At 39.9% G+C, this 27,205-nt stretch overlaps 1 protein-coding gene and 1 long non-coding RNA gene across 5 annotated transcripts in view; one reads left to right on the top strand and one right to left on the bottom strand.

Moving 5' to 3' along the window:
• Nucleotides 1-341: 341 nt before the first annotated feature.
• Nucleotides 342-3,176, top strand: LOC123020017. Its single transcript, XR_006414009.1, has 2 exons — nucleotides 342-564; nucleotides 2,902-3,176. It is a non-coding gene; the product is annotated as an uncharacterized LOC123020017 (long non-coding RNA).
• Nucleotides 3,177-5,043: 1,867 nt separating this feature from the next.
• Nucleotides 5,044-27,205, bottom strand: part of PHACTR2 (phosphatase and actin regulator 2) — a 108,592-nt gene continuing 86,430 nt past the window's right edge. For 3 of the 4 annotated variants that reach the window (XM_044423341.1, XM_044423318.1, XM_044423331.1), the window contains 8 exons: nucleotides 25,116-25,650; nucleotides 19,909-20,102; nucleotides 18,090-18,246; nucleotides 17,123-17,178; nucleotides 12,774-12,835; nucleotides 11,305-11,442; nucleotides 8,248-8,324; nucleotides 5,044-7,225 (listed from right to left, as the gene is read on the bottom strand). In XM_044423341.1, coding sequence (XP_044279276.1) covers nucleotides 7,210-7,225; nucleotides 8,248-8,324; nucleotides 11,305-11,442; nucleotides 12,774-12,835; nucleotides 17,123-17,178; nucleotides 18,090-18,246; nucleotides 19,909-20,102; nucleotides 25,116-25,650 — 1,235 coding nt within the window. In that variant the 3' untranslated portion in view covers nucleotides 5,044-7,209. Of the gene's footprint in view, nucleotides 7,226-8,247; nucleotides 9,335-11,304; nucleotides 11,443-12,773; nucleotides 12,836-17,122; nucleotides 17,179-18,089; nucleotides 18,247-19,908; nucleotides 20,103-25,115; nucleotides 25,651-27,205 lie in introns of all 4 variants that reach the window. The other variant, XR_006414006.1, reaches the window with a different exon arrangement.

Consider the following 27,205-nt stretch of genomic DNA (forward strand, 5'->3'; position numbering starts at 1 on the left):
ACTGTCTCTTTGGTGCTACTCTGTCGCCATCTTGGAATAAACCACTGACAGCTTAGAAGGGTGTGTGTGAAAGCCGTGCTAGCTCCAACAGGTCTGATAGGATTATTATTCAGCGAAACTGATGTTTAATCCTACCTTGGAAACAACAACCCCAACCGTGTGGTGTTTGCCAGGAGGACGTACAGACGGAATAGAAAAAGATTGCTGTGGCTCAATCTGAACTTCCGGTAAGAATTGAACGCTCCTTCTGTTTTGAATCGCTATGGTGGCAGAGAGGTGTCGCTCTATCCCCTGGCACCTCAGTGGTGCAAGATATTCGAAGTGTGGGAAGGAAAATGGGGTCTACTGTGGACCGGATGTGGCCTCGCTTTACCGGCGGAAGCGACCGTGGACGGTCGACTGGGTCAGAGCGATCTCTGTGGGCGTGGCGGATCCTCCCCGTGGAAGTGCTGGGGTGGAAGGACATGCTACGGTCTCATCTCCTATAGAGATTATTAAGGATGCACCCCAGTGCACACTTCGATGGAAGGAAGCCTCGCCGGACATAATGAGACTTACTTCCCCGTAAGCATGCATAGGATTGGGCTGCATGCCTAAAGGTGCAATCCTATGCAAGTTCAGGGAGAAGCGCGTACAATTGTAGTTCTCCTTTTTCTATCTCAACTTGCAGAGGATTGTGCCCTAAGTATGTGCAGCTGCAGTGCACCATTTTCTCACGCGCACCCGCCCGTCGGAAAAGGTATAATGTTAGAATCTGGAGGGACCATCCGCTGAGCCTCATGACTGGAAGATCCAGGATAGATAAAAGGAAGGACGTCACTTGTGCAGACTTCAGCTATGACAGTAACTACCACAGCATATGGTGATGGTCACCAATTCGTACAGCTTTAGAAGGAAGAAAACGCTATCAGTGGCTGTTAGTCCTGATGGCTATCTGCTTACTTCCCGTAATAGAGGCAGTATGACTGTGTGCACTAGTTGCACAGGATCATGGCTCTGAGGGTGACGTTGCACTCATGCTTGTGGGATCCTGTGTTCAGCTGGTTGGCCACGAGATGGTCTGATCCTGCATGGTTCATCTTAGGTTCTTAAAACTCCTTTTGCTCCTACCATGCAAAAACCCTGTATATGGATGGCACTTTGCAAATTAGAAAGAAGAATCGTAACTTGGTTTTATTAGTAATTTTAAATAAATTGTTTACATTAATTTTTAAATGATATACAAAGGTAAGCTGTCATACAGAGGACAAGATTACTTTCCTAAGAATGCCTTTTGAGAAAGGTAAATTTTTAGTAGACAGTGAAAACTAAAAGGGGTTCGTATTGATAGGAAGTTCCGGAGAATGACTGTTTTATTCCAAGCCATGGGAGACTTAAGGGCACAGTCCCACTGATTGCATTTTGGCCACACAGAAGCCCTTGAACTCCGCTGTTTTTGGGTTTCCTATGCACAGCAGGGCTGAAGCTGGCAGGCAGGAGGAATAGCAGGGCAACCTTTACTTCCCTATTTTTGATATCCTTTGTGTTTTGGAGGGGAAGGGACGGAATCTGGAAAAAACTCCTGATTGCTTGCTTCCAGGCTTTCTCACACTATAGTAATTCCTTGACCTTACCTTGTGCCAGCAAGTCTGCATTATCACAGCAATTAGTTTGTGAATGGCTTGTTTTATTTATTCAAAACTTTTATACCCACTTTGACATCTCAGGATGGCTTACAACAAAGAACAATAAAATAGCAAAACAACACAGCAACCAGCAATTGTTAATAATGTAATTGTCACTCTCAGTATTTTCTGCGTCTGATTCCCTTCTAACCTCACTGTTCACAATCTCCACCCCATACATAAGCTGAAAATGTCATTATGCTTCATGCCATCCAATGAAGTGGACTATAGTCAATGGAAGTTTATGCTAGAATTGCTAAAGGTGTCCCAAGACTCCTTATTTTATTAAAAGCATTATTCTTTAAAGAAGATTGTACTCCATGTGCACTAATAAATAGTAGGTGTGACTTACTTCTGGCTAACTCCTATTTCTAGTGTTTTGTCTAGAATCAGAGGAAGTGAAAGAGGGTTAATACACTGAATATTGTTTTTGCTTTCTGACACAGTGGAAGAAAAAATTCTCTGTACTAAGAGGAAGCTAGCATAGAAGAGGTACATGATGTCCTTGCAAAATTAAAAGTATCTGACAAATTTAATATCACTTACTACAAGCATTGAAAGGAACCTTTATACCAATCACTTGTAAGCAGCAAGCTCAGCTCTCAGCAAAGTATGATGCATGTCAAGTGAAGGCTTGCTCTATGCACTCAGACTTGAGAAATACTTCCTTTTAGTTTTTTTGTACAGTTTTATTGATACAAAGAGACATTTCATAGCCTTAAGCAGCTGTAAAAAATTTTTTTAGGAAATGAGGGATGAGGTTGAATGAAAGCATGGCAGAAGCAGAGCAATAGTGGGCAATCAGGATATTGGTACCTTATTTTAATGTATTCGCAGGTTCCATGAGGTTACTTACCTGGAAGGTAAATGATGTAGTAACTCTCCTGGCCCAGACAGTCATTCACTTTGACTGTCTGGGAATGTTACATTACTTCCTTGAGTTTCATGAAAGGAAAGCAAGATATAAATGCGACAGAGTCAGATATTAGGGTCTACTACCAGAACAGTTCAGTGCAGCGTGTGTTTTCTTGCTTAAATTAAAGCATTTATACTCTGGTCAGGTGGAAAGGCTCTCAGATCAGTCCGAAAAGGGCAGCTGCCGCCCTCAGCAGAAAGTGCTGACCATGCGATTTATTTCAATTAATCAGTTTGCATTTGCACAGGATAACTTTCTTCTTGAGATTTCCTTCAGCTAGCATGACTTTTACTCAGATTCACTCTTTTTTGCGGCTTTCAGAGTTTGACTTTCCTCTGCCCAGTTGCATGCAGTTGTCTCCTGAAGTGTTTCCATCTGCATTCCATCCTTTGTGCTGCATCAACTCAGCGAAGCATTTTATGTGGCCAGTAGACAGAAGAGCAGACGTCATCCAAATCACCGTGACTCCATATGAAAAAAGCTAACTTTGCTCTACTGCGTTATGTGAAAAATGGCAGTTTCATTGGCCTTGGTGCTTTTGTATTTTAAGCTGTTAGTAGCATAATTATGTAAAATACAAAAATCAAGTAATTCCACTAGTGTTGAATGAGACCCCGAGAAATCTTTGTGTTTAAACATCTGCCTTAATAGTAGCTATACACCATGTAACTTATTTTCAAAAGGAAATAGGATAAGATTCACCTCTTAGCTGACTGTGCTCCTGTCAACTTTTCCTGGTAGGCCTGCATTGCTTCTACAGCTATATAAATGTGGATTTTTTCTTGCTGTTGCACAGCTCCAGAGCAAATGAAGGACACACATCTGCACATATTAATGGCCTAATTCTTTGGTCCCATTGCTTACTCTCTCCTACTCTTACTGGGAGAAGTACTAGGAATGGGGTCTAGGCAAGAGAAAGTCAGCTGCATTTCTTCTGAAAAACTTTTTGAAAGACAGACATTATCTCCAGCTTCCTATTGCATTCTTAAACAGAAATTAACATATGAACAACTTGTTCCAGTATGAAGATTCAGTGCTGGGAGGATTTTCACCTATTTTTTTCTGTGTTTCACAGCTGAGGTGCTCTAGGTCAATCTGTTCAAATTGCTCAAACTGCAGGGAATAATTGCATGCAGCATTACAGTGCAGTTTTGCTTTTTTCATTTAATTGCTTGCAATGAACTGGTTATTTTAGTAGATTAATATTTATTTATTTATTTTATTTAGAAAATTTCTATGCTGCCCCATTCGCCAAAGCCTCAGGGCGGCTCACAAATAAATCAATTAAAATACTATAAATTAACAATATAAAACAAGTTAACAATATAAAATAAGTCGCCCTGGCCAAAGAATAAAATAAATACTATTAACAGTTAAAATGACGTTTGAATAAAAAGTAATATTTGTTACTAATATTTCTGTACATTTGCCCAATACTTAGAAACTTTAAAATGTGTGCCTGCATCACTCTTTACAAATATGATAGGATTGGGAAATATTGCCACTTTCTACTTTATGAAAAACAAAAAAGCAGCCCACTTTGCTTAAAAATAGTACCTTAGTAAGGATCACTATCAGAGAGGCCCAGAGGGTGTTTCATCCTGTTCCTTCCCACAACTGGGTTTCATGAGTTCCCTGCTTCCCTCTGAAATTCTTTCAAAGGACATTCTTTACTGCTAGTAAGACCAGGGCACGTTTCTCTTTTGTTGGTGGTATTGATAATAGATTCATTGTTTTTAAATTCATGTTTTATCATGTACTTGTTAAGAAATTGTTCTGATGTTTAAAAATATGAGTATGTAGAAAAATAAGATTGTATTGCCTTCCTGTATTTTATGAATTCACTTTTGCCATATTGGAAGAGGAAGGATGAAATGACTGCTTACTCTAGAATCTCCCCAAAAACAGGCTCCTTGCAGGTGCACAAATGCACAAATGTCTGAATGCACAAAGACCACAAAGAATGATTGCATATAAGCAGCTACAGTAGCCCTGTGGACGTGTTTGCCTGCAAAACAAGTGCAGGGAACATGATGTATTGTAAGCCCACTCAAATGCCTCTGTGCCCCAGGTGCATTAAAAATCTTTGCAAGATTAATGATTTTTAGGCATGTTCACCCACACGTGTTTAGAAGCCTGTATTCACATACTTCTGTTCAGTGACAACCATCTTTAAAGCAGCTGATGATACAGGGATGTTTGAGGTCAAGGCTTCTAGAGGCGAGGGTTCCATGCTTGCCCATGTCATGCCCCCACTTTAACTGTGCCTATGTTTCAGACAAACACCTGTATTGTTGTGTTTTTGCTTTCTGTAAGTTTCAGGCTGCAGTCTTAAAGTTTCTTCCCTGGGAATACGTTTCCATTTAAGTCACTGTGGCCTAGAGTTGAGTAGAAAGGTATAAGATTGGAAATGGCAGTAAACCTTTAATATTATTACTGAACAACCCAAAAGAATAAAACAAGTTCTGAGGTTTAAAAAAAATAATGACAGACACCATTTATTGCCTGAAAAAAATACGTATCTTATATAATTAAGAACTAAACAGGGCACATGGACAAAAATAAATTGTAGTATATACATTAAAAAGGATAAATAGCATATATATATTGTAATACTGCAATACATGCCCTTGTGTATTTCAGGCCAGACATTTCATTGTGTACATTAAAAGGATAAATAAGTGCCAATATAAGACAATTTTTAGTGTAAACAATGTCATAGGCTTATAATAAGCCACCATATTTAGGGCCAACATAATAATACACATATTGCCTGTCACACCACCTTATACTTTTTAAACTTGACTAACAATATATTCACAAATACAATTACAAGATAGTATAAAAGTAGACAATTTGTTCCACATTATTCACACATAACAAATACAGGCTATAGGTTCCAAGGCCTTTCTGCAGTTTTCACAAGGCCTTCTGTGAGGACTTAAGTTACACCTATGACACAATCCTTTTCCCTACAGGCACAGAGACTACATGCTGAGGGATCCTTGTAGGGTGTGGCACGACTGACCTCTGATTTTCCTGGTCTGCCCCCTTGGCACTCTCAGTGCATCAGCCTCTTTCACAGAGTGGGAGACCTCTATCTACCACGCATATCCCAGGTCAGCCCTCTCCTTTCCACTTGGCCAAATGGCAAGAGTAGGGTGAACAAAGGTACAGGAAATGTGTGCAGGTATTCATTCTCCAGGCTGCCTCAATATGGCTTCTGTGCACACATGCCAGGGTGTGCATGTGGCGGAACAAAGCTCTGTTATGTTACGACATTCCTCCATCTGGATGCACTGTTCACACAAAGAAGGTTCATGCCCAGAATTGCCTTCTTTGCCAATAGTCCCAAGCATGGGGAATGCAATGTCCGTATATTCTGTGTAGCTTGCTAGTGCTGTTTTCCCTGGGAAAATTCCTCCTAACACCCTCACCCTGCTTTTCTGCCATGGAATATACAACCACGTCGGCTCTCGACAGCAGCACAGGGCTGGGTAAGCCAGAGGAAAACCTTTGGAGGGTGCATGACATTTGGCCTCTAGGCCTGATTAGGTCTACCCGAATCCCAGTATCTACTAAATGTAGTTAAGCCTGTACATAAAGAACATATTACTAGCTATAGCCCAGAACTACATGATAAGCTGCTGTATTCACATTCATCTCGCAGTTTGGCTTCATAATTTGATTGTCAATACTGTTCCTCTAAGCAGCTCTGAAATCATTGCTTCAGCCATGACGTCATAAAAAGATAGGGGAAAACCAGAATCTGTGTCTTTTCACTACTTCCTTATTGTCTCACACTTTAATTTTCCTAAACATATGTCTCATTGATACACGATTATGGAGGGCCTATGGTTTTCCAATTCTAAATAAACAGAACACTGCAGTCTTGTGCATAGCTACATGCTCAAAAGTTCTGCTGACATTTCTGCAACTCCCATGAGTCTAGTTGTGCTCCAGACTGCAGTCACAATGCACATTTTAAAAGCACAATGAAAATTTGTAGAAGTGACTGTGAATTGTGCTACAACTAATTACTGGCAAATTGACTGGCACTACACTAAATTACTGCACTGTAAGTGCAGTTTATAAAAAGGGGATTTGGTAGCTCTGCACCTGGCTCCAAAAAGCTGAGGATTGTAGAACTGCACCAGCACAACTGCTCACATTCCTGGATCTGTACTTTAAAGAAGTTATCTGATATCCTAATATAGCATTAAATTACTTCCATGAAGAATGTTAATAATTTTGCTCTAACATTCTGATAAGAATGTCTGATAAAATACTCAGCTATGTTTGTTCCTGCCCTAATCAAAAGTGGGTTAGTATTATTTCCTGCCAACAGTCATTTTCAGTACTTCCTCTCCGGCCAAGTACTAATGAGGGAAAAACAGTATCATTTACCCTGATTGAGATGGTCCCAACACCATTTTCTCTCTTACTATGCAGCTTCTACTGCATTCATTGTAGGCTCTCTTCTAGTCATCTCTTTTATTAAATGTGGGGACCACACTGTTCAATGACTTCAGGCAGACATTTCCGTTGGAATGCTCTTTCAGGTTGTTGAGGAGTTGTACATTCCCTGGGAAGTAAGCTTGTGTCTGGACCACGGATATTTTCAATCTATTACGGACGGTGAAACCTGCAGTTGGTAAACGAAGATGCATTATTTCAGTTTTCCTCTCTACTCACTCTGAAGAGTCTGGAAGGGTCATACTAATTAAAAGCTAAACCATTTAAATACAGACAGTCTTCAAGTTACAAATGGCTGAATTAAGAACAACCTGTATTTATGAACAAACCGCCATAAAGCCAATTAATTTTTAAAAATTAATTGCAGAAAATTGTCATCACCAAAGCTTTATCACAGAAAGAAATGAAAGGGCAGAGAGGAAGGCCTCCAAAGCATGTCTTTCTGCCCCATCCATCCAGAGAGGGAAGTCCCTCCAGCCTTTCCTTGCTGCAAAGAGGAGGCACAGGTGAATCTGGACAGTGGGGAGTGGGCTAGAGATATTCACGCTTTACCACTTTCATGAGGGTTCTATGCCCCTAATCCCTGCAGATAGAAGGACTGACTATATCTGATCAGACTTACATACATATTTGGTTTAAAGACGAATTTCAGTTTTCTGAGAAATGGAATTCATTTGCAGCCCAGGGATGGCCTATGCTAAATGCTAAAGCACCCACAATAAAAAGGAGCAGTGCTAAATATTTGATCAATAACTGTTTTCTTGATGCAGAACTTGAATCCATATTTCAAGCTTTTAAAAGTCTCCTTTGTAGGCTCATGGATCTGGAATAGTATTCTAATAATCACAGGGATTAAAGGGATGAAAACTGAATGGATGTTTGTGAATGGTTTCAGAAGACAGAATACTTCAAAAGATGTAATTAACCCTTAGAATGAAGAACAGATTATGTTCGTGAGCCAAGGTACCACTGTAATGAACTCACTGGCATGCAGAAAAAGACTGCATTACAGAGGGAATCTGTTCTGATCTTCATCACATAAAAATCAGCAAACATCTCAGCTATCCCACTTGCTGAGAAAATTTACTGCTTAGCCCTGGACTAATGAACAATGTTCTAATTCTAGAAGATTTCTAGAAGGGCTAGAAAAAGGCAGTAAATTGCTTGTCTACAAATAAATTAGTTCCTCACCTTGTAAACTGCCGACTCTCTTCATGTACTTCCATTTCTGTGCTTTTAAATTCATTTAACTCTTTCCGTATTGCTGCCTAATTAAAAAACACAGAATATGAGGACAGCTCTTCAGTGGAAGCAATAAAAACAGACCTTTTTATAATCAAGCAGTACATTGTGTCTGATGGCCTCATCTCTACCCATTTTTATATAATGTATCTTATATTTAAATAAATTTTTAGTATCAATGTAATCATATAGTTGGTGAAGAGTAATATTTTATCTGAGTTTAACTGAAAAGAAAGATCCAGTCCCCATGAACAAACGGCAGGTGAAATCTACTGTCTAACAAAGAAGCAGTGCCCCAAACGCACTTGGAGTTTTAAATCTATGACGAATGGAAACAATTCCAGGCTACTTCACCTGATGTTGCTGTTCTACAGCATGCAAAGGTTTGCTTGTCAGTCCTCTAGGATCAGCCCTTTTTTGATACAAGCAGCTCAGGGACACTGGTCCAAAAGTGCAACAGTTTGGGAACCACTGAACTGCTTCTATGATCTCAGCATACTGACATCCTTAGACATTTGCCCTCTTCCCATCTTCCATTGTTTCAGAAGACACAAGAAATGGCAAGCAAGAGCCCTCCTATGCTGCACTGACACTCCACATGTATTTTCTCTCTCCTATATTAGAGAACTGATTATATTTCCCTTCTTTTCCTTTCAAACACTATTTATTGATCAGAATAGAATAATCCCAGTAGAAAACAAAGCACAAAACATTGCACAAGCTACAAAGCTGGGAATGGCAGTAGCAGAAAAGAAACTTTCCACTCTAACAAGCCACTTGTTTAATGTGCATGGAGTACTGGATGACTAATGTTTCATGCATAGCAAATGAACGAGCTGCAGAACTCCTGCCCTTCCTGAGGACTACCTTTCAGTCAGGCAAGATGAATAACGCTTTTCATCTAGAAACTTGCTTCTGTTTCATTTTTACGTAACATTAAATGAAATGTTTGGATATTCTAAGCCATTGTTTTCAGTTGGCAGGTATTAAAGCACAGCAGCCATTCAGAATACTTTACAAGGGCAATGCACTGACACTGAAAAAGAAAGACAGTTATTAATTTGCCAACATTTCATTTATCCTACAGCAGGTTCCACAAAAAAGTCTGGCTTTCTTCACACAGGTATTACCATAAATAACATTCATTGCAGCTAGCCATCACTTTTACACCCCTTTGTTCCATGAAGGTCAGAGCTTTCTATTTCCCTTTTGTTTTTAATGTAGCATTAATGTATCTCTCAATAATCCTTTACAAAGCATCGCATTAGAAGCTCAAATCTCTCAGTGCAGGACAGTATTACAGAGTGATATAATTATTATACTGTGGCTCCACCACGACATCTCAAACCCAGGTCTCCTGTTTCACGTAGGATTATATTCCTCAACTCTTGTAGTAAAATCTTAGCAGCAAAAGGTTTTAGCAATAACAATGAAGAGTTGAGAACTGGAATGCTCCTCTTTCCATTTTAGCATTCTAGTACAGTATTAGAACATTCCTTTCACACTCCTCCATGTAACTACTGTGCAACCAGCAACACTGATACAACTTTTGGATTGCGCATAGAAGCCCTACACATGTATGTGCTCAGAGTCCTTTGCCACATTGCAGCCAATACAGAGGGCAGGACAGGGCAAGAGCCAGTGGGCACAAATGTTGACTGATGGCACAGGACTCAGGTGGCAGCAATTAGAAAAATGCACCCTGCATCTTTTCCTCTCCTCTAGCATAATACTCAGTAATGCTGTACATGCTGTGATACCAATCCATTGTACATTTCCTTGCCCCTCTGCAAAAAAGTGGAGTGGGGGAACTTGCATCATGGCAGTATTACTACATCACAAGTTCTACATTATTGACCTTTATGGGGCTAGAAAGGGGAAGAAGAGATTATTTTTAGGATTAGTTGTGCATCAACCATAATCTGCTTCCAACCACTGGATAGTATCCAATGTCAGAGTGCATCCATTGGCATGAATGAGATAAATTGGCCATGACTAACTTTGATCCTTTTGAACTGACTTTTAACTGAGGCTTTTAACTATTTAAGGGACTGCAGGTGGCACAGTGGTTTAAACCGCTGTGCTACTGGGCTGGTAGATCGAACTGAGGCCTATTCTCCCACTTTTCTCCCTTAAAAGAGGAAGCAGAAGAAATGGATGACAGAAATCTTCATCCTTTGGGGTTTTAATAAGTTCAGCCCTCTACTTCTTCCCATCTGCCCATTCTGCCCTCCCACTCAAAGGAAGATAAGATAGGTAGAAGGGAAAACAGGGATTTCCCTGTGGATTGCTCCACAAACCACCCATCTAATGTGGCAGGAGCTGGAGTATAAATAACAGTATAAATAGGAGAGTTGATAGCATTGCTCATCTTCTGCCTAAACACGATCTTACAGAGAGTATATTCCAGTTTTAATGGATAACAGCAATTACTGAAGCACTTGCCAGAGCACAAGAACCACATTTAATGCAGTGTTCTTTCTAGATCAGGGGTGGGCAATTAATTTTCCTATGGGGCCACATGAGAAACTTTGACAGTTGTTAAGGGCCGGACCAATACACTTACAGCTCTGCTCAATATATATCTCTATAAAAACAGTAAATGAAACATTACAATGATACAATGAAAATGTGGAGCACAGAACACTATTTAATGAATATTCACAAAAACATTAACATTACATGAAAAGCAATAAATTTAATTCAATTTAGCAGACAAAATAAAAGCAGTGCAGTTGTATTGCTTGCATCTACATTACAACAATATATATTTACATTGACTTTTAATTTGCCAGTGACTTCATGCGGGCCAGTCAGGGTCTGCTATCGGGCCAGATGTGGCCCGCGGGCCGTACAATGCCCAGGTCTGTTCTAGATGAATGTGCTCCACTTTGACTGGGAGTGACCACTATCATATGAATTAGCAAGGGTGTCTGCTAATAATCAGAAAGGATACAGTTTGAGATATAGGAAAAATGCACTTACAAGCCTATGCTTATCTCTTACCTTGTCGGCAGGTGTTAACCTTGCCCAGGGCTTGTCAGCACGCCGATCATAATCCGGAGAATCTGTTACTTCCACATACTCATTAAAACGAAGGATTCTTCTTGCTTGAAGTTCAGCCACTGTTGGTCTCAGACTGAGCTGTGAAGAGATGGTAAATTTAATAAGCCAAAGAAAAACTGAGGCCAAGGACTAACCTTGGAAGAGATTAATCAGAACACAATCAGAACTTAGAATCATAGAGCTGGAAGGAAAGAGTAGGGAAAGAGAAATGGAAGCTGTGATGGTTCCATATCACTAATTTTGACCAGTTGTTCCCTCAGGACTAGCTTATGCCACTCTTAAGATGAAGCTGAGTCCAGTTCTGTATTATGGCACCACCACGGGCTTGTAAAAGTAAGACAAGTGAACAGTTCAGAATATCCCAGAAAGGATAGGACCTGGAGTCTATTATACTACCCTACAAACGGATAGAGCAACTTTATTCTGCTGAGGTGTATTTATTCATATAGGAAAACAATGTATGGCATTTTTCCGTTAGCAGAATGTGCCGAACTTTAACCTGAATGCTTACATTTCCTCACATTTTCAAGTGGCTTGGAGTGTTCTGTGTGGTATGCTGCCACATACAGAAAGTCTGTAAAACTCCTGTGACTGTGGAGATCCAGTGCAAATTTTTGCTGGAAAGTGACTGAATCCTATACTGAAGAGTATGTTCTGCTTGCATTATGAAGATCAGGGGTCCTCAAACTTTTTCAACAGGGGGCCAGCTGAAAGGTGCTGGTGATGGGCATGGGCTGCCAAGGTGTTGCGGGTGGGGGGACGCAGGCTGGGGCAGGGGGCATGCATGCGGTGGGGCAAGGGCGTGCACGCGCGGAGATAATTTTCTCTGGGCAAGTCCAAAACAACCTCCGCAGGAACAAGCCGCTGCCTCACAGCGCGCACGTGTGCAGCAAGTCCAAAACCTCTATGGCGGGCTGGATCCAGCCCGCAGGCCATAGTTTGAGGACCCATGATGTAGACGTACAAGGAAAAGTATTAATAGGCTCATCGTTTCTTAAGAAAGGAAAATAAAAGCTACCAAAACTTGGCTGTCGTTGATTTAAGTCAGTACCAATTTACAGGAAACAACTAGATTAAATATAGTTCCTAGTAAAATACTCACAACGTGTGCAAAATATATGAACAAAATTCTCTAGGTACTGACATATAGCCGTAACTTCAATGTGGTCTTATAATCACACCATGGCAAATGACCATTTGGAACTCATTCTGATGAATAGCAGCTTCTCTCATAGGAAGCTTGATAATATTAGCATTGCCTGATAGGTGATGTGCAGGGAAGAGAACCTATCCACAAGCCCAAGATTTTCACTGCAAAAGGCCACAATGCAATGGAAAAAAGGAAGGGTGCAAATTCAGCTGCAGTTGGCATTGCACACTATGTATACTGACCAAGGCATTTTGTGTACCTTTCTGCTGAGACTGCGCTTCAATTCTCTTTTAGCTTCTTGTTCTTCTTCTTCATTCTTCTCTGTTTTTAGATGAACAAAAGAAAGCATATTTAAAGCATATTAATAGGTTATGCATATGTGGGTACACAAAACTTTTGATTTCTGTATTTCTAATCCATTTCAGTTGGTCTATTATTATTTCTTCAACCACCATCTCCCGACTTCATCTCAGCAGCATTCTACAGTCCCCATTTTAGACAAGGAACACAGAAAGCATGGCCTCCATAGTTTCTAATTTTTAAAGCAGAAATAGCCAGCATCCCAAAGGAGTAACAGCTAAACTAAGTAAGCTTAACACCGATAGTTCTACCTAATGAATTATGATGCATTTGGACAAAGTTCCTTTCCTTTTCTCCCTCCTTTCTCTTACCTTTTCTAGTTTATCTTATGCCCCTGTACCTTGGGTGAAGCCACATAGCAGAAGGAAATATACATACTAGAGAACTTTCCAGAGAGCCTTGCCTGATGCTCACATTGTGCTCTTTTCAATGTTAGTTGAAGACCTTATTTTCCTAGACACTTTTAGTCTTTTTATATCTGCTACTGCATTTTAAATCTTTTTACTGCTGCCAGGTTTTATTTTGATTGTTATTTTTATTTTGTACTGTAGTTTTAAATTTCTATATTATATTTTATGATTTTATGAACCACCCAGAGAACTTTAGCAATAAATAAAATAAATACCGGAGAATCTCCTTGTGGCCACTGAGGGCACATGTGCAAGCTTTCTGGTGCCAGAGACAAAAGAGGGCAGGGTTCAAAGCACAGGCTTGATGGAGCTGCCCAGTCCCTTTCTTCAGCTGCCAGAAAGCACCCCCAACATGCACGCACGCCCACTGTTGGGAGCTGCCAATCAAACAGAGCAGACTGTGAATTTCAGACAAGTGTGAATTTCAACGTTTGCTGCCCTTAAACTGCATCCTCATCTGTCTCCAGATATACTGACTTAGAACTCAAGGTTCTCTCACAACTGACAGCACCACAGTCATCCAGCACCAGTGACGTGCTACAAGCGATTAGTCCCCATTGCTGCCATTCATCATTCTGTCTTGATTAGCCATGGCAAGCCAGATATCTCTTGAGAACAGGATTGTTGTATTTCTTTCAGCCCAAGGGCCAAATTCAGTTTCAAAGAAGCCTGGGGTGAGGGCACTTTAGTGACGGGGATGCCAAAAGGGAAGAGTACAGGAAAACGGGATGCAACCAAAAGACAAAAATATATGTGTGTGTTAGATCAAAGTTCTTACTGCTACTAACAGAAAACCAGTGCAACCTTTCAGAATGGGGAAAAACCTGTGGAAAACCAGGAAATGCATAGAAGTTATGTGGAGGGAGGTAGCTGTATGGGGACCCCTGGATGATTTGATTGGCCCAGAGGTCTGGTTTCCTCATTGTAGAATTTTAATACTATTTCTGCTGCCTGAGTTTTATTTCATATAGGGCCACAGATGGTGGCAAATAAAAAGTGATATATCATATGAAATATCTGGCTTCAAAGGACAGTAAATCAGTAGATCTTATGATTAATGTGCCACATCGACAATAACGCAATTTCAGCTGAGTAACGTGGCCTTGCAATTTATTCACCACAACCACCACTCAGTCTACAGTTACCCCATCACTACAAAGATTCTGAAAATGGGTTGATTGATGGTGTGGTAGTTGTAGATTGAATTGTGAGTTATATTAATAATTATATAGCCAGGGTACCATGAGAAAAACTAAGCCCAGACATTTTAAACCCATTTTCTCTCCAGGAAAAATAAAATGATTTGACCTTTAAACTTCATGTACCTATCAGCACCCCTTTTACACAGTAGCTTTGCAATTTAAGGAAAATGCATGGCATTTTATTTCATGCTGCCTTCTGAACTATTTAATTTGACAAGATTTCCATCCATCCATTTGACCATTTGTCACACACAGACCATTTCAGTTATGTGCTCTAATCTAATCCAGGCGGATAAAACTGAACTTTCCACTATGTCCCTATAGGGATTTGTAATGTTTAGATTACTCTGCAGGCTTGCTAGGGAAATGAAAAAGAAAAGACAAACAGATTTCTGGGATACTGGAATGCTTCGGAAAGCAGATTCTGCTTGCTGGTTTTACATACAAAGATAATCATTAATATTTCACAGCTGGCACACAGAGCCACAACATGTTTCTATAAAGTCAGTTTTGGCAAGATGGCAACCCCCACAGACATTAGGACTCCATATCTGCAATTTTCTAAAGATGAAGTGACTATTAACTGAACTTGTGAAAGATCATGGGCAGCTTCTTTGCAATCCTATTGGACCCATGCACAGGTATAATGCCTTGGTCACAAAACAATTCAAACTGCTATGCAGGAAGCTCCAAGCTGACTGCTTTCATCTAATGCGACTCTGGAGCCTGAAGAAGCCTGCAAAGATTTTTAAATCCAGATTTCAAATTTCATGTTATCACACAGTATTGGCAGGTCTCCAGGAAAAATTAAATGTTTGCACTTCATTCATTCATTCATTCATTCATTCATTCATACAGGCACCCCCTAAACTCAGTGGACAGCTTTTTACTTCTGAAGGCTATATTGCCTTAGGGTTAATCTGCTGGGGGCCTCAATCACCTCCACTGCTCATCAGGAAACAGCTGAGCAGGAGAGCACTGAACAGCAAAGAAAATCAAGTACTGCTGCAAATAAACTATCTCCTTATTCCAGCCCACCCACCCTGCTGGTCCCCCACTGCTCAGTTGTTCTTGCCCACTAGTTGTGCAAGTTGTGGGAGAGATCCACATTTTCAAAGTACCAGGAGTGCCTTCTATCAGCTCGGAATTACTCATCAGAGCTGATAACTTCAACTGTATCTGGACAGGTAGGACCTAGCAACATTAATCCATGCACTGCTAACCTCTCAGTTGGACTACTGCAATGCACTCTATGTTGGGTTGCCCTTGAAAATGGTCCAGAAGTTGCAATTATAGACTGGTGATGGGGACTGCTGGTACCAAATATATTACACCACTCCTCTATGAATTACCCTGGTGGCCCACTGGAGTCTGGGCCTGCTTCAAGGTTTTCATTTTGACATATAAAGCCATTAACGGTTTAGGACCTGAATATCTGAAAGAATGTCTCCATCCATATAAGCCTACCTGGACCCTAAGACCATCATCAGGAGTCCTGCTCCAGGAGCCCTCTCTAAAGGAAGCTAGGAGGATGGCTACGTGAGGCAGGGCCTTCTCAGTTGTGGCACTCCATCTGTGGAATTGACTACCCACAGATATTTGTCAAGCACCATCTTTATACATATTCCAGCACCACACTAAAACATTTTTATTCAAGGAACATTTTAATTGTTGATTATTTTAATTGGAATTTTAATTATATTTTAATGTAAATTTTAGTTTTCTTAATTTGAGATAGTTCCCATCTGCTGTTAAACTATTATTTGGTGCTCCTGCTATGTTGTTATGTTAATTATTAATCTTTACCGGTTTTAATTGCTTCAACAGTATTTAGGATGTTTTATGAGTTGGTTTTTATCACGTAAACTGTTGATGGAGCCATGTGGTTGATAGAGCCACAAAAGTGAATAGGAATAGAATAGTGCTAGTGTCTCCCTGCTCAGACAGGAGGAGCCACTCTCTCCCTACCCAGGCAGTCAAGACATGGATAGAGCCACCCACAGATTCTGCAGCACTCAGAAATGGCATCTGGGGCTCAGAGCTGCCCACTCTTGGGATAAAATAAATTTGGATGAGAAGCAAGCAATGAAGAAACAGCAAAACTCAGTTCAATTCCAGAGGATCTTGAGAGAAGCAACATAAAACCCACGAGCTTTGAGCCACTTTACTTTTGCTTTATTCACAATAAAGCTGGCAAATTTAATCAATGGCCACATGTATGGGAGCATACAGTGTATGCCAGGTGTATACCAGCTCATTTTCCTAGTTTCTTTCATGATAAGGCACAGTGTATTATCACATGGACACCCAGTGAAGGTAGGTGGTTGAGGTGTTAACCAGTCACCCAAAATCCATGGCTTGGTTGCTGGATCATTTGTTAGCCACCCCAGCCAACTTCACTGGGTTCACATGTAATGACAAACTGCACCCAGTGAAAAGAAAATTACAGAAATGAGCTTGCATGTGCATAGGTGGTTAACAAGCCCCTGTAACTTATTAACTATGCTTGCATCATTCAAACTAGGCCAGAATCTGTAATGTCAAGTGGGTTGTTGCTTGAATTGTAAATCTGTTACTACTTGGTCTGGCAGAAGTTATATTTTTATAAAAACATCAAGTCCAGCTGGAATGCTTACGCCTCAGAATGTTTCTTTGTTCCAGCTCTTCAGAGGTAGGCCTCTGGCTAAGCCTCCTACAAAAAATAAAAATAAAAATCGAATTATTTAGGATGCAACTGAATTAGAGGGGCTTGATTTTCACAGTCATTTTCAAATAACAACTGACAATTTATAGTTATAATGGTTGTGCATTTAAGTTGGATCCTAAACAGTGATAACTCTGATTCTGAAAAATATGCATATTTAATGTCAGGTGCAAGTATATAAAATAGCATTTACTTTTCACAAAGTTAACTGTAAATTACATTTGTTTTTTATGAATCAATGACATACATGTGTCAGGATGGCACACACTTAAAAAGATAAAATGGGTTTGCATTCTTTGGAACTTGAGATAGAACAAGTGATTTATTCATGAACAATAAAAAACCAGTTCACCCATTTCAATAGGCTTAGGCAATGTATCAAGGAATCTGCTAAGTCTATACTTTAGCAGAATAAAAGGCCAAAGAAGGTGTAAAGCTAAAGAAATTTCTGCTCAATCAAAGCAAAATGCTCTTTGGTTCACTGTCACTGGTAGCGTGTTGTAAATGCAAGTTCTGAAATGATCATAGAAAGTCTTCAATAGTGTGTCTGAAATTACTCAAGGTATTTTATTTATTTTTGCTTTATATATTTGGCCTCGCTTCAATAGAAAAAGTATGAATGGGTGGGACTGGAGAGCAGCCAAAATATTTGTTATTAACAACACTGTTATATATGTTGAAATGAACAGAGCAGTGAGTTCTTCCTATTCAACTGAGAATGTAGTCAGTCAGAACAAGTGTAATGTCTTTAGTGGGCTCATAATTAAAAGTATAACTTATTTATTTCATTAAGGCATATCTCCAGCTGAAAAACTGGGAAACAAAGTCTGTACCAGATGCCAGGCACACCTTCATGCTCTCCTCTCACCTCCCAAATGTCCTTAGATTACAACTGATACCTCACTAGTTTTGTGCCGATCTGATGTCTGATTTCCTGCCTCTCCTCTTCAGATGTTCTCTGCAAGATATTTTTGTCTTCCAGTTCTTGTTTTGATGGCCTGTTGCCAAGTTTAATCGCAAGAGTATCTCTACGACGGATTTTACTTGCTAAAGAGCCTGAGATGGAGGTAGAGGGAAGATAAAAGAAAGATTTTCTTTCATTTATGTTCAAATTTAAACATGTCAAATTCCAGCAACAGCCTTTAAATGCAACACATGGACTATCTCTACTGTGCTGTCCTTTTCAGTGGAGGTAGTTTATTTAAAAATGAGAAGCAAATGTATTTTTAAGCCATTAGATGCCCACAAGAGTTTGAATAACTTAGAAAGGAACAACCTGGCAACTAGTATGAGGCCAGAAAGATCACTAACTTATCCTAAAACTTATGAAAAAATTGGTATATAATTTGCTTTAGCAAACTTGAAAGATGAGGGGGCACAATTTCAGTCATCTGGCAATTCTTACTTCTTCATGAATTTTCATTATTAGGATTATTGCCATTACAATTCTTGATAAATAATTATTTCAGGACAAATGCATAATGCTTTCAGGCTGCAATCCTGTATATACTTACTTGGGGGTAAGTCTCATTGGACAAAGTGGAATTCATTTCTAAATAATCAAACAGAGGATTGTTCTGTTATTTATGATATATTTACCACTGGTGGAGGCCAAGAAACATGTCTTTAGTATACAAAGCACAAAGGTTTCTACAGAAAAATCATTTGTTCTCAAAACAATCAGAATGAACAAACACTATCACATTTTTCCACAATTTTCTTCCAACATAAATGCACTTCCTTCTCTCAAAAGTGTACATATGCAATTTATTTTATACATAACATTATATCCCACCTTTTGCCGCAACAGACTGCAAGATGATCATAATTTCATGCTACAATGTAGAATGCAAAAGCGTACAAGTAAAAATATAAAAGAACAGACAGATAAGGAATGCCAGCAGGTAAAATCCCAGATAAAGCAGTAAGAAAGGCCATTAAAATTTATGCACCTTAAAAATATATTTACAGGTAGTCCCTGGGTTATGAGGGAGTTCTGTTCCTGAGAAAATGGAATTCCTCTTTATGTATGTAAGTCAGCTCATGCATAGTTGGCCTCTACATTTGCAAGGGTCAAGGGTGCAGGACCCCCATGAAAGTGGAAAAACCATGAATATCTGTAGTCTCCGCTGCCCAAACAAAGCGAGGAAATTCCAGAAGGGTGGGGCAGGAAGGCATGCTTTGGAGGATTCCCTCTCTCCCCTTTTACTTCCTCCCTCTCTAAGGTGAAGATGATTTCCTGTAGTATTTTAAAAAAATTAATAGGCCTTATGGCAGTACATTTATAAGTATGTAACTCAGGTGTTCGTAGCTTGGGGACTGCCTGTATAGCCTTCTTTTTTCCAATGAAGTCTTGGTCAACTTAGACCAAGCACAATGTAAGAGCAATAAAAAAATTTAAAAGACTCAAAAACATACCCCAACCAAGATAATGACCATTTTGCTATTTAAGGTAACCTTAAGGTAAGGTAAATGCTGTAGTAACTTTAGCAACAACACTATTCCCTCAGTAGCAATAAACACTGTGCATAGGTGTGCACTAATTGCTGCAGCTGGTAATGTGGTTGTCATCCTACAGTACCAACGAATGCAGTAAAGAACATGGTATTTCCTATCATGTAGCGATTTGACCTGGCAGAGAACCCAAACAAAGGTTTGTTAATTGGACAAGTGTGTTTTTCCCCACTGTAAATGTAACTAATATCCATTTAATCTTACTTTCACTACACGCATCATCTTCATCGTCGTCGTCATCTGTGTAGAGTATAGGCCCATCTGAATCAGAGTCACTGGTGTGATTCTCTTTGCTGCTTTCACTTTCTGGAGCATTCAGGGCTTCAGAAACTTCATCTGTTAGGACAGGACTTGCCAGGTCAATGGTGTCTTTCTCAGGGTCTTCTCCAGTGGCAGAACTGTACAGAAAACAGCAAAACATAACTGCAGAGAGAACTCCAATGCTGCAGAAACATGGTGCTGGGATCACTTACATGCAATAGCCATCTACAAATAGGAGGTACTGGTGCTGTCACATCAGCTGACTTGTACAAAATATCAATCAAGAGTACTTTTCACAAAGAAAACAGGACGGAGAGTTAGAAACCATACCAACTTTAGATTAGGCTAGATTCAATCACAGACTGGTTGCTACCTACATAAAGTAAAAGAGACCGTATTGGTTTCCTAAGCTCTGGACCAACTGCATATCATCTCAAGTAGATGTTCTTCTATATGCCAAAAGTGTGGGAACTGTAGCTAGGGATGTTACGCCAAATTCCACATTTCACCTAGCGCAGATTTCTAAAAGCACAGCTTCCATTTATAAACATATTGCAAATTTCTACCCATGCAGGTGAATAATAATTATTATTTACATGTTTATACTGCCCACAGCCAAAGCTCTCTGGGTGGTTTACAAAAGGTATAAAAACAATAAAATACAATAGATAAAACAACTCCCAAGAGTTAAAATTAATAGCACAGAAACATAAAAACAGCAAAAGACAATTAAAAAGACCCAGCCCAAATAAAAGGCACCTGCCTAATTGTGTCAGGCCCCTGAATGACCAGGGAGGTCTTTAAAGGCTTCCACAAAGAGGGCTGTCTTGATTTTGCACCAAAAGATGGCAAACAGCTTGAACACCCTCCGCCCCAATCTGGTCAAAGAGATCACCCACCAACAGCATCTCATTTTTTTCTGGATTGAGTTTCTGTTTGCCCTCATTCAGTCTATTACTCTAGCCAGACACCAGTTTAGCACATCCACAGCCTCACCTGCTGATTATAAAAAGGAGAAATAGAGTTGTGTGTCATTAGCATACTGATGGCAGCACACTCCAAAACTCTGGATGACCCCACTCAGTGGTCTCATGTAGACGTTAAATAGCACAGGGGACAGGACAATTCCCTGCGAAACTCCTTCCCAAGGCACCACCTTCTGGAGATGCCTCTCCAAGTAGCAGCAGAACCACTGCAATGCAGTGCCCCCGACTCCCATCTTGGGCAGCCACTCACCTTCTCTAGAATCTTGCCCAGGAAAGGAATGTTTGCTACCAGTCTGTAGTTGTTCACCTTTTCCAGGCTTCTAGAGAAATGGTCTCACCATTGCCTCTTTAAGGCAGAATGGGACCACTCCCTCTCACAGCGAGTTATTAATTATCTCCCTGGTCCAGCCAGTTATCTCTTCCTTACTGGCTTTTATAAGGGGCAAGGATCTAATTAAAATATTGTGACAATGTGGATCATTTCATATGCAACACACACACCTTCAGGCTCATGTAAATTCATTCCCGGGGTTTTCAATTATAAGTGCTGCCTCCAGCCCCCACCCCTCGCTACTACTTTCTTCCCCTTCCCACCACACCATCTTACTTCTCTGCCACCCTGGTCTCTCCACTCCACACATGCTCTCCTCTCCTCTCCCTCTCATTAGGTACCTACAAAAGCCATGAAGAGCTACCTTTTTCTTTCTAACATTTAGAGAGTCTGGACTCCCAGACATGTTGCACAGCAAAGTGCTGGTCAGGACACCATCATCTTCACTGGCTCACAGGCACTCCAGGCACGGGTCTCCAGTACAGCCCAGGCAGCACTAATGGCACTGATAAAGAAGTCTCCAGTGTGATGCCTGCAGGAACTTGCTAAACATTTGTTTTGATTTTACTTTTATTTTTTTAATTTCCCCCTTTGTAATATACTGAGTGAGATTTCATTCCACAGCAATGAAATGCATATAATTTTCTACCCATTATTCATAGACTTGGACAAAAGTGGACTATCCTAATAAGTATCAATCTGAAAATAGTGCCTATATTCCACCTGATCAAATTTCAAAAGCATTGTGAAGTCCACTGCATTATATGAAGTGTTTATTCTTCCAATGTTGTAATTACCACCTTTTACCTACCAAAAAAAGCACAGAGAAGCTATTTATGCTGACCAATTGTTAAATTCCATGAAACAGGTATATAATTTAAAAGAGTGTGTACATCAATTAATTTACTTATTACTGCCTGCCCTTTTTCCTCTTGCAAGGAACCTGAGGCAGCTTATATAGTCTTCTTCCTCACTATTTCATCTTCACAAAAATTCTGCAAGTTAGGTTAAACTCACTTGGCTGACTTTGGACTAGGTTAAACTAGCCCAAAGTCAGCCAAGTGAGGTTGACCTCATTTGGCACTCAGACTTCCTGAGACCCAGTCCAACATTCTAACCATCATGCTGGATTTCAATGTTCCAGTACAACTTTATCAATGTAATAACCTCCTTCCAAAAAGAAGCAACTATGGGAATTTGTCAAAACATATGTTTTAAAAAAGCATTTGCTGTATTACAAAAGCAACAACTTGCTGGATTAAACAGTGGATCTGTTCACACCACACTAGACCAGCCTGTGAATAAGCTCTGGTGAACTGGTCATTCACTGAACAACCCACGATGTTACAAACTGTTCTCATCCCTAATTCTCAGTCCTTCAGTCAGCTCCTTCAGTCACCTGCAGGTATCTTAGTTACTTTAGTGACAGAACCCATCTTGCCTCCCTCCACTCCACTCTAATGGCTACTTTTTTTTGTTCACTGCCTTTTAAGAAAAGTTGGGAAGCCTCATAGTAGTACAATTAGGGTTGTGGAAGATTTGGGCCCCTGACAATGATATTTTAAAAAAATCTTTACAAAAATTGTCCTTTGGGACTGAGTACTTACAGCTCTCCAATCTAGACAATTTATTTATCCATTTCAGCTGTCAAAGGGAAGTCAAGGTGAGACTACATATAAGTTAATTTACACACAGTTTACAGTGACCAAGTGTCTACTGGTCAAGCTGCCAAAATGGGTGTACCAAGAGGAACATTATCACCCCCCGTAAATGTAATCGCCTTGATTTTAGACACTGAACTTGCAGTTTTTAGTGTACTCCACTTTTTTAACAGAGAAGGCAACTACTCTAGCAAGGGAAGATGCCTATGTACATCAGTATGTCTATGCACACCAGTTGCTGCAGGATTTGGAGGCAATAATGACTATAATGCAAAGTCTGACCAAATTATACCAATCAGGATTCTTGGAAAACATAACTCAAGTCCGTGTTCCAGAAACAGATATTGAAGAAGCAGCAGCAAGCATCCAGAAAGAACTAATAACACACCAAAACAAGACATGCTGGTAATCATAGGTGACCGGAATGAAAAAGTAGGAAACAAAGCAGAATCCAATGTTGTGGGAGATTTTGACCTAGGGATTGGAAATGAAACAGAAGAATTGTTTATTGCAAATACATACATATTTCAGGCAACTGGTCAGATGACCCTAAACCACTGTTAGGTCAGAATATGGAGAAACAAAATAGTTTCTGATAGGCAAAGTCTTCAGACAAGGGTGTATTTTATCTCCTTATCTCTTCAGTCTGTATGCAAAGTATATTCTAAGGAAAGCAGGATTAGGATCAAAGGAAAATGGAAAATTGATGAAACATTAATCAATAATTCAAGATATGCATATTTAAGGTATCATCTGTCTTGCAAAAAGCAGCAATGAAATAAAATGACTCCTGACAAATGTGAAAGATGATGCAAAAACAAGACTACAGCTGAAAATTAAGTAAACATAATCATGATTACAGAAGAATTATAGAACTTTAATGTCAAGAATGAAGACACTTTAATTATAATGATTTTGCATGCTTTGGCTCAATCATCAATTCAAAGGGAGGGTGCAGCCATAAAATTCAAAGAAAACTGAGATTTGGAAGGGCAGCAATGAAGGAAATAGAAAAGATCATCAAGTGTAAGGGCATTTCATTGAATGCCATGGCCAAATAATGCACACTAATGTATTTCCACTTTCTATGTATGGGTGTGAAAGCTGGAAAACGAAGACAGCTGTCAAGAAGAAAAGTAATGAATTTGATGCTGGAGGAGAGCTTTGTGAATACCCTGGCTTGACAAAAAGTTAAACAAGTGGGTTCTTGACCAAACCAAGCCAAAACTTGTACTGGAAGCAAAAATGACAAAACAGAAGCAGTCATACTTCAGACATTTCATGAGAAGGCGAGATTTGCTAGAGGAGGAAATAATGCTAGGGAAAACTGAAGACAAAAGAACAGAAAGACCAAATATGAGATGGATTAATTCCATAAAGGAAGACACAGCTTTGAGTTTGCAAGAGTTCAGCAGGGCTGTCAAGGCCAGGACATTTGTGGGGGCATTAATTCATAGGGTTGCTATAAGTCAAAGATTACTTGATAGCACAAAAACAACAACAAAAGCATACCTGGCAACCTCATGGACATCCATGATTCTGTACAACAGTCAGGGAGAACTTACTTCATTTATATCCTTCCTCCCCATGAGAGAGAGCCCTTTCAGTGTTCTACTAGCTGTGTGTATAACCCTTGAGTTCTCTTCTGATGACTTTACCAGTGGGTTTGTAGCTAGATTCAGGCAGCCTTCTTACAATCTCCTGTTCAACTCTTTCAAATATGATGCTCAGAGAGCCAGGGTCAGCTTAGTAGCTGCCCTTCCTAGAAGTTGTTAGGGATGCCATCTCACCGTACAAGTCTTTGACAACCATCTTGTTTTAAAACAGAACAATTGTTTTCCCTACAATGAACCAGAGGAACAAAATACCTCAAAAATGAGTCTTGAACTGTAACGCTGAAGCACTACAACCATACCGAATCACTGGCAATTTGGTTAATAGTTCTGCTTGTTTTTGTTGTTTATAAGTTATGAAGTTTCCTCCCTCTTACTTCTGGTTTATGAAAACAAAATTCAATGTATTAATTACAAAGAGAAATAACATAGCAAAATCCTTCTGGGTTTAAGTCAAGGCATATGAAAGACTACCTGAATTATTATTCCACGATCTCCCTAAACCTCACTGCATCATGTCCCCAAATTATCTCAACTAGCTGACAGGATGTTGTCTTACCATTTTGTGTCTTCTCCCGCAATATCCAGACTATTGTCTAAGACAGCACTGCTTGAAGAGTTTTCACTGTCTGCTTCAGTTTTCATATGGAGTTCATTAAAGTCTGTGCCAGGGACAGACGGGCTTGTTTCAGCGCTCACTGGCACATCTTGTGTGTCTGAGAAACCAGTGGGCTGAGTGCCTAGAGATAGAGAAGGGATGGATGGAGGAAGAGGAGGTGGAACAGCAGGAGGAGGGGGAGGAACAGTAACTGTGCTCTGCTGGGTTGTATCTCCAGCTTCAGGAATCATTTGGAGAGGCTCTTCTGGCTTAGAATTTTCCATCTTCGTATCTGAGTTGCCTCCTGTTGTGCTTGAGGCTGAAGAAATGTCCCCCTCTGCAGGTGTTCGTGTGGTCACCTGTTTTCCATGCTTTTTCTTGTCTCTGGGTGTCCCTGTGCCTGCTTCCCTTGAAGCTGGCTCTTTAGATATTTTAGGGCGAGATGATGTGGATGAAGGAGATGAAACTGGCACTTTTTTTAAATTAGAAGAACTAGCTGAAACGAGAGAACACACACTTCATCATCAGAAATGTACACACACTATGTTGTGTGGTAAATATCATTTGCTTTTCTACAATGACTTTCAGTCTTCATCCTGCAAAATATGAAGCTACCTAAGTAGTACTTATAGCATGTATGTGCAGTAAGTTATAAATATTTATTGAGCAAGGGTACATGGTTAAACAGTAAGATGGCTTGCTTGCCAGATCAAGCATGGGCTTCAACCTTTCACTCACCCTTCCTCTGGAGTATGAATTTTCCCTGTTTATTGTCTGCCAGCCAAACATTATACTGGGATGGTATTCATTCTAATAAAGGCTAGACAGGTTTCACACTTAATCAGCAATTGAAAAAGGGACTCATTAACAACATTTCTTAAGCTTTCCTTAAGAACACTCCTTAAGAAATTGTTATCAATCACGATTAACACTGATATTGGTGTGACATTTAACCATGGTTAAGGCCAGTGGAGGAAATTGGTGGTGGCAAGATGTATGCCACTTGCTTAGTCATAATTAAAGAATTGGGAGCACTAGCTGACCAGGAGACTAAATGAGAAAAGATGTGATGGGATGGGATAAGAAAAGATCTGGGAATATCACCCCCCCACCCACATTTCGCTATTTTCTGTATTGTTCTTTTTAGTAATTTGGTTCTTTTAACTACAAACAAAGCCAAAAATGGAGAACAACAATGCTGACTGCTTTACAAATTGCTGCATTCCCACGGGACAACCAGCAGCTCCAATGCTTGGCTGCTACTGTTGAGACAAAATGCAAATGCACACTGACCATTTCTGTGCTTTCAAAAATGAGGTGTAAGCAGTTAAACACCTTGGAGGTTCCCCAGCTGTTTAATGAAACTTGAGATTCTTGGAGACTTAAAAGAACAAGTTTCTCACCTTATTATTGCTAAAGTACTATGAAACACAGGCCGTGAGGTAGCAGAATCAAAAAGAAAGAATCCAGTAAATAACATTCATTGTATCCTAATGCACATGATTTCCAAGTCTATGTACATACCTTTTTCTACATTTGAGGGAAATAGTTTTAGAATAAGATATTGTTGACTAAGTCCATTCTGTTTGCAAACCATATTTTGGCAGTTGTGCTTGAGAAAGTGGCATGCGATCTTTTAACCACATTTCAATATTTCTGTCCTAGTTAATGCTCTACTATCTTTTCATTTTAATTTGGTTATTTTGCACAGTTGTGTTTTCAAATGGGCATCAAGTAGAAGGGCTATGGATATATACTATTTTAGCAAATATTTTGCAGGATTCCAACAAAAATGCTCAATAACCAACCATAAAGTAATCCCTGGCAGTTGCAAACCCCACAGGGCTACATGTTACCCACCTACACATTATGGAGGCAGAGGAAATATAATGGTCTTAATATTACCATGTGCATAGCCAAGTGTCACCTTTCTGTTTCCATGTAATTGTAGCTCATGTTCATCTTTATACAGGTTATTTGGGAAATGTTGGTGGCCATTGTCGTTGAACGCCACTGTGCTGTAGTGGTTAAGAACATGTGACTGGGACACA

The sequence above is a fragment of the Varanus komodoensis genome, unplaced genomic scaffold (assembly GCF_004798865.1).
Source record: "Varanus komodoensis strain SLA01 unplaced genomic scaffold, ASM479886v1 scaffold1, whole genome shotgun sequence".
In the NCBI taxonomy this organism is placed as follows: domain Eukaryota; kingdom Metazoa; phylum Chordata; class Lepidosauria; order Squamata; family Varanidae; genus Varanus; species Varanus komodoensis.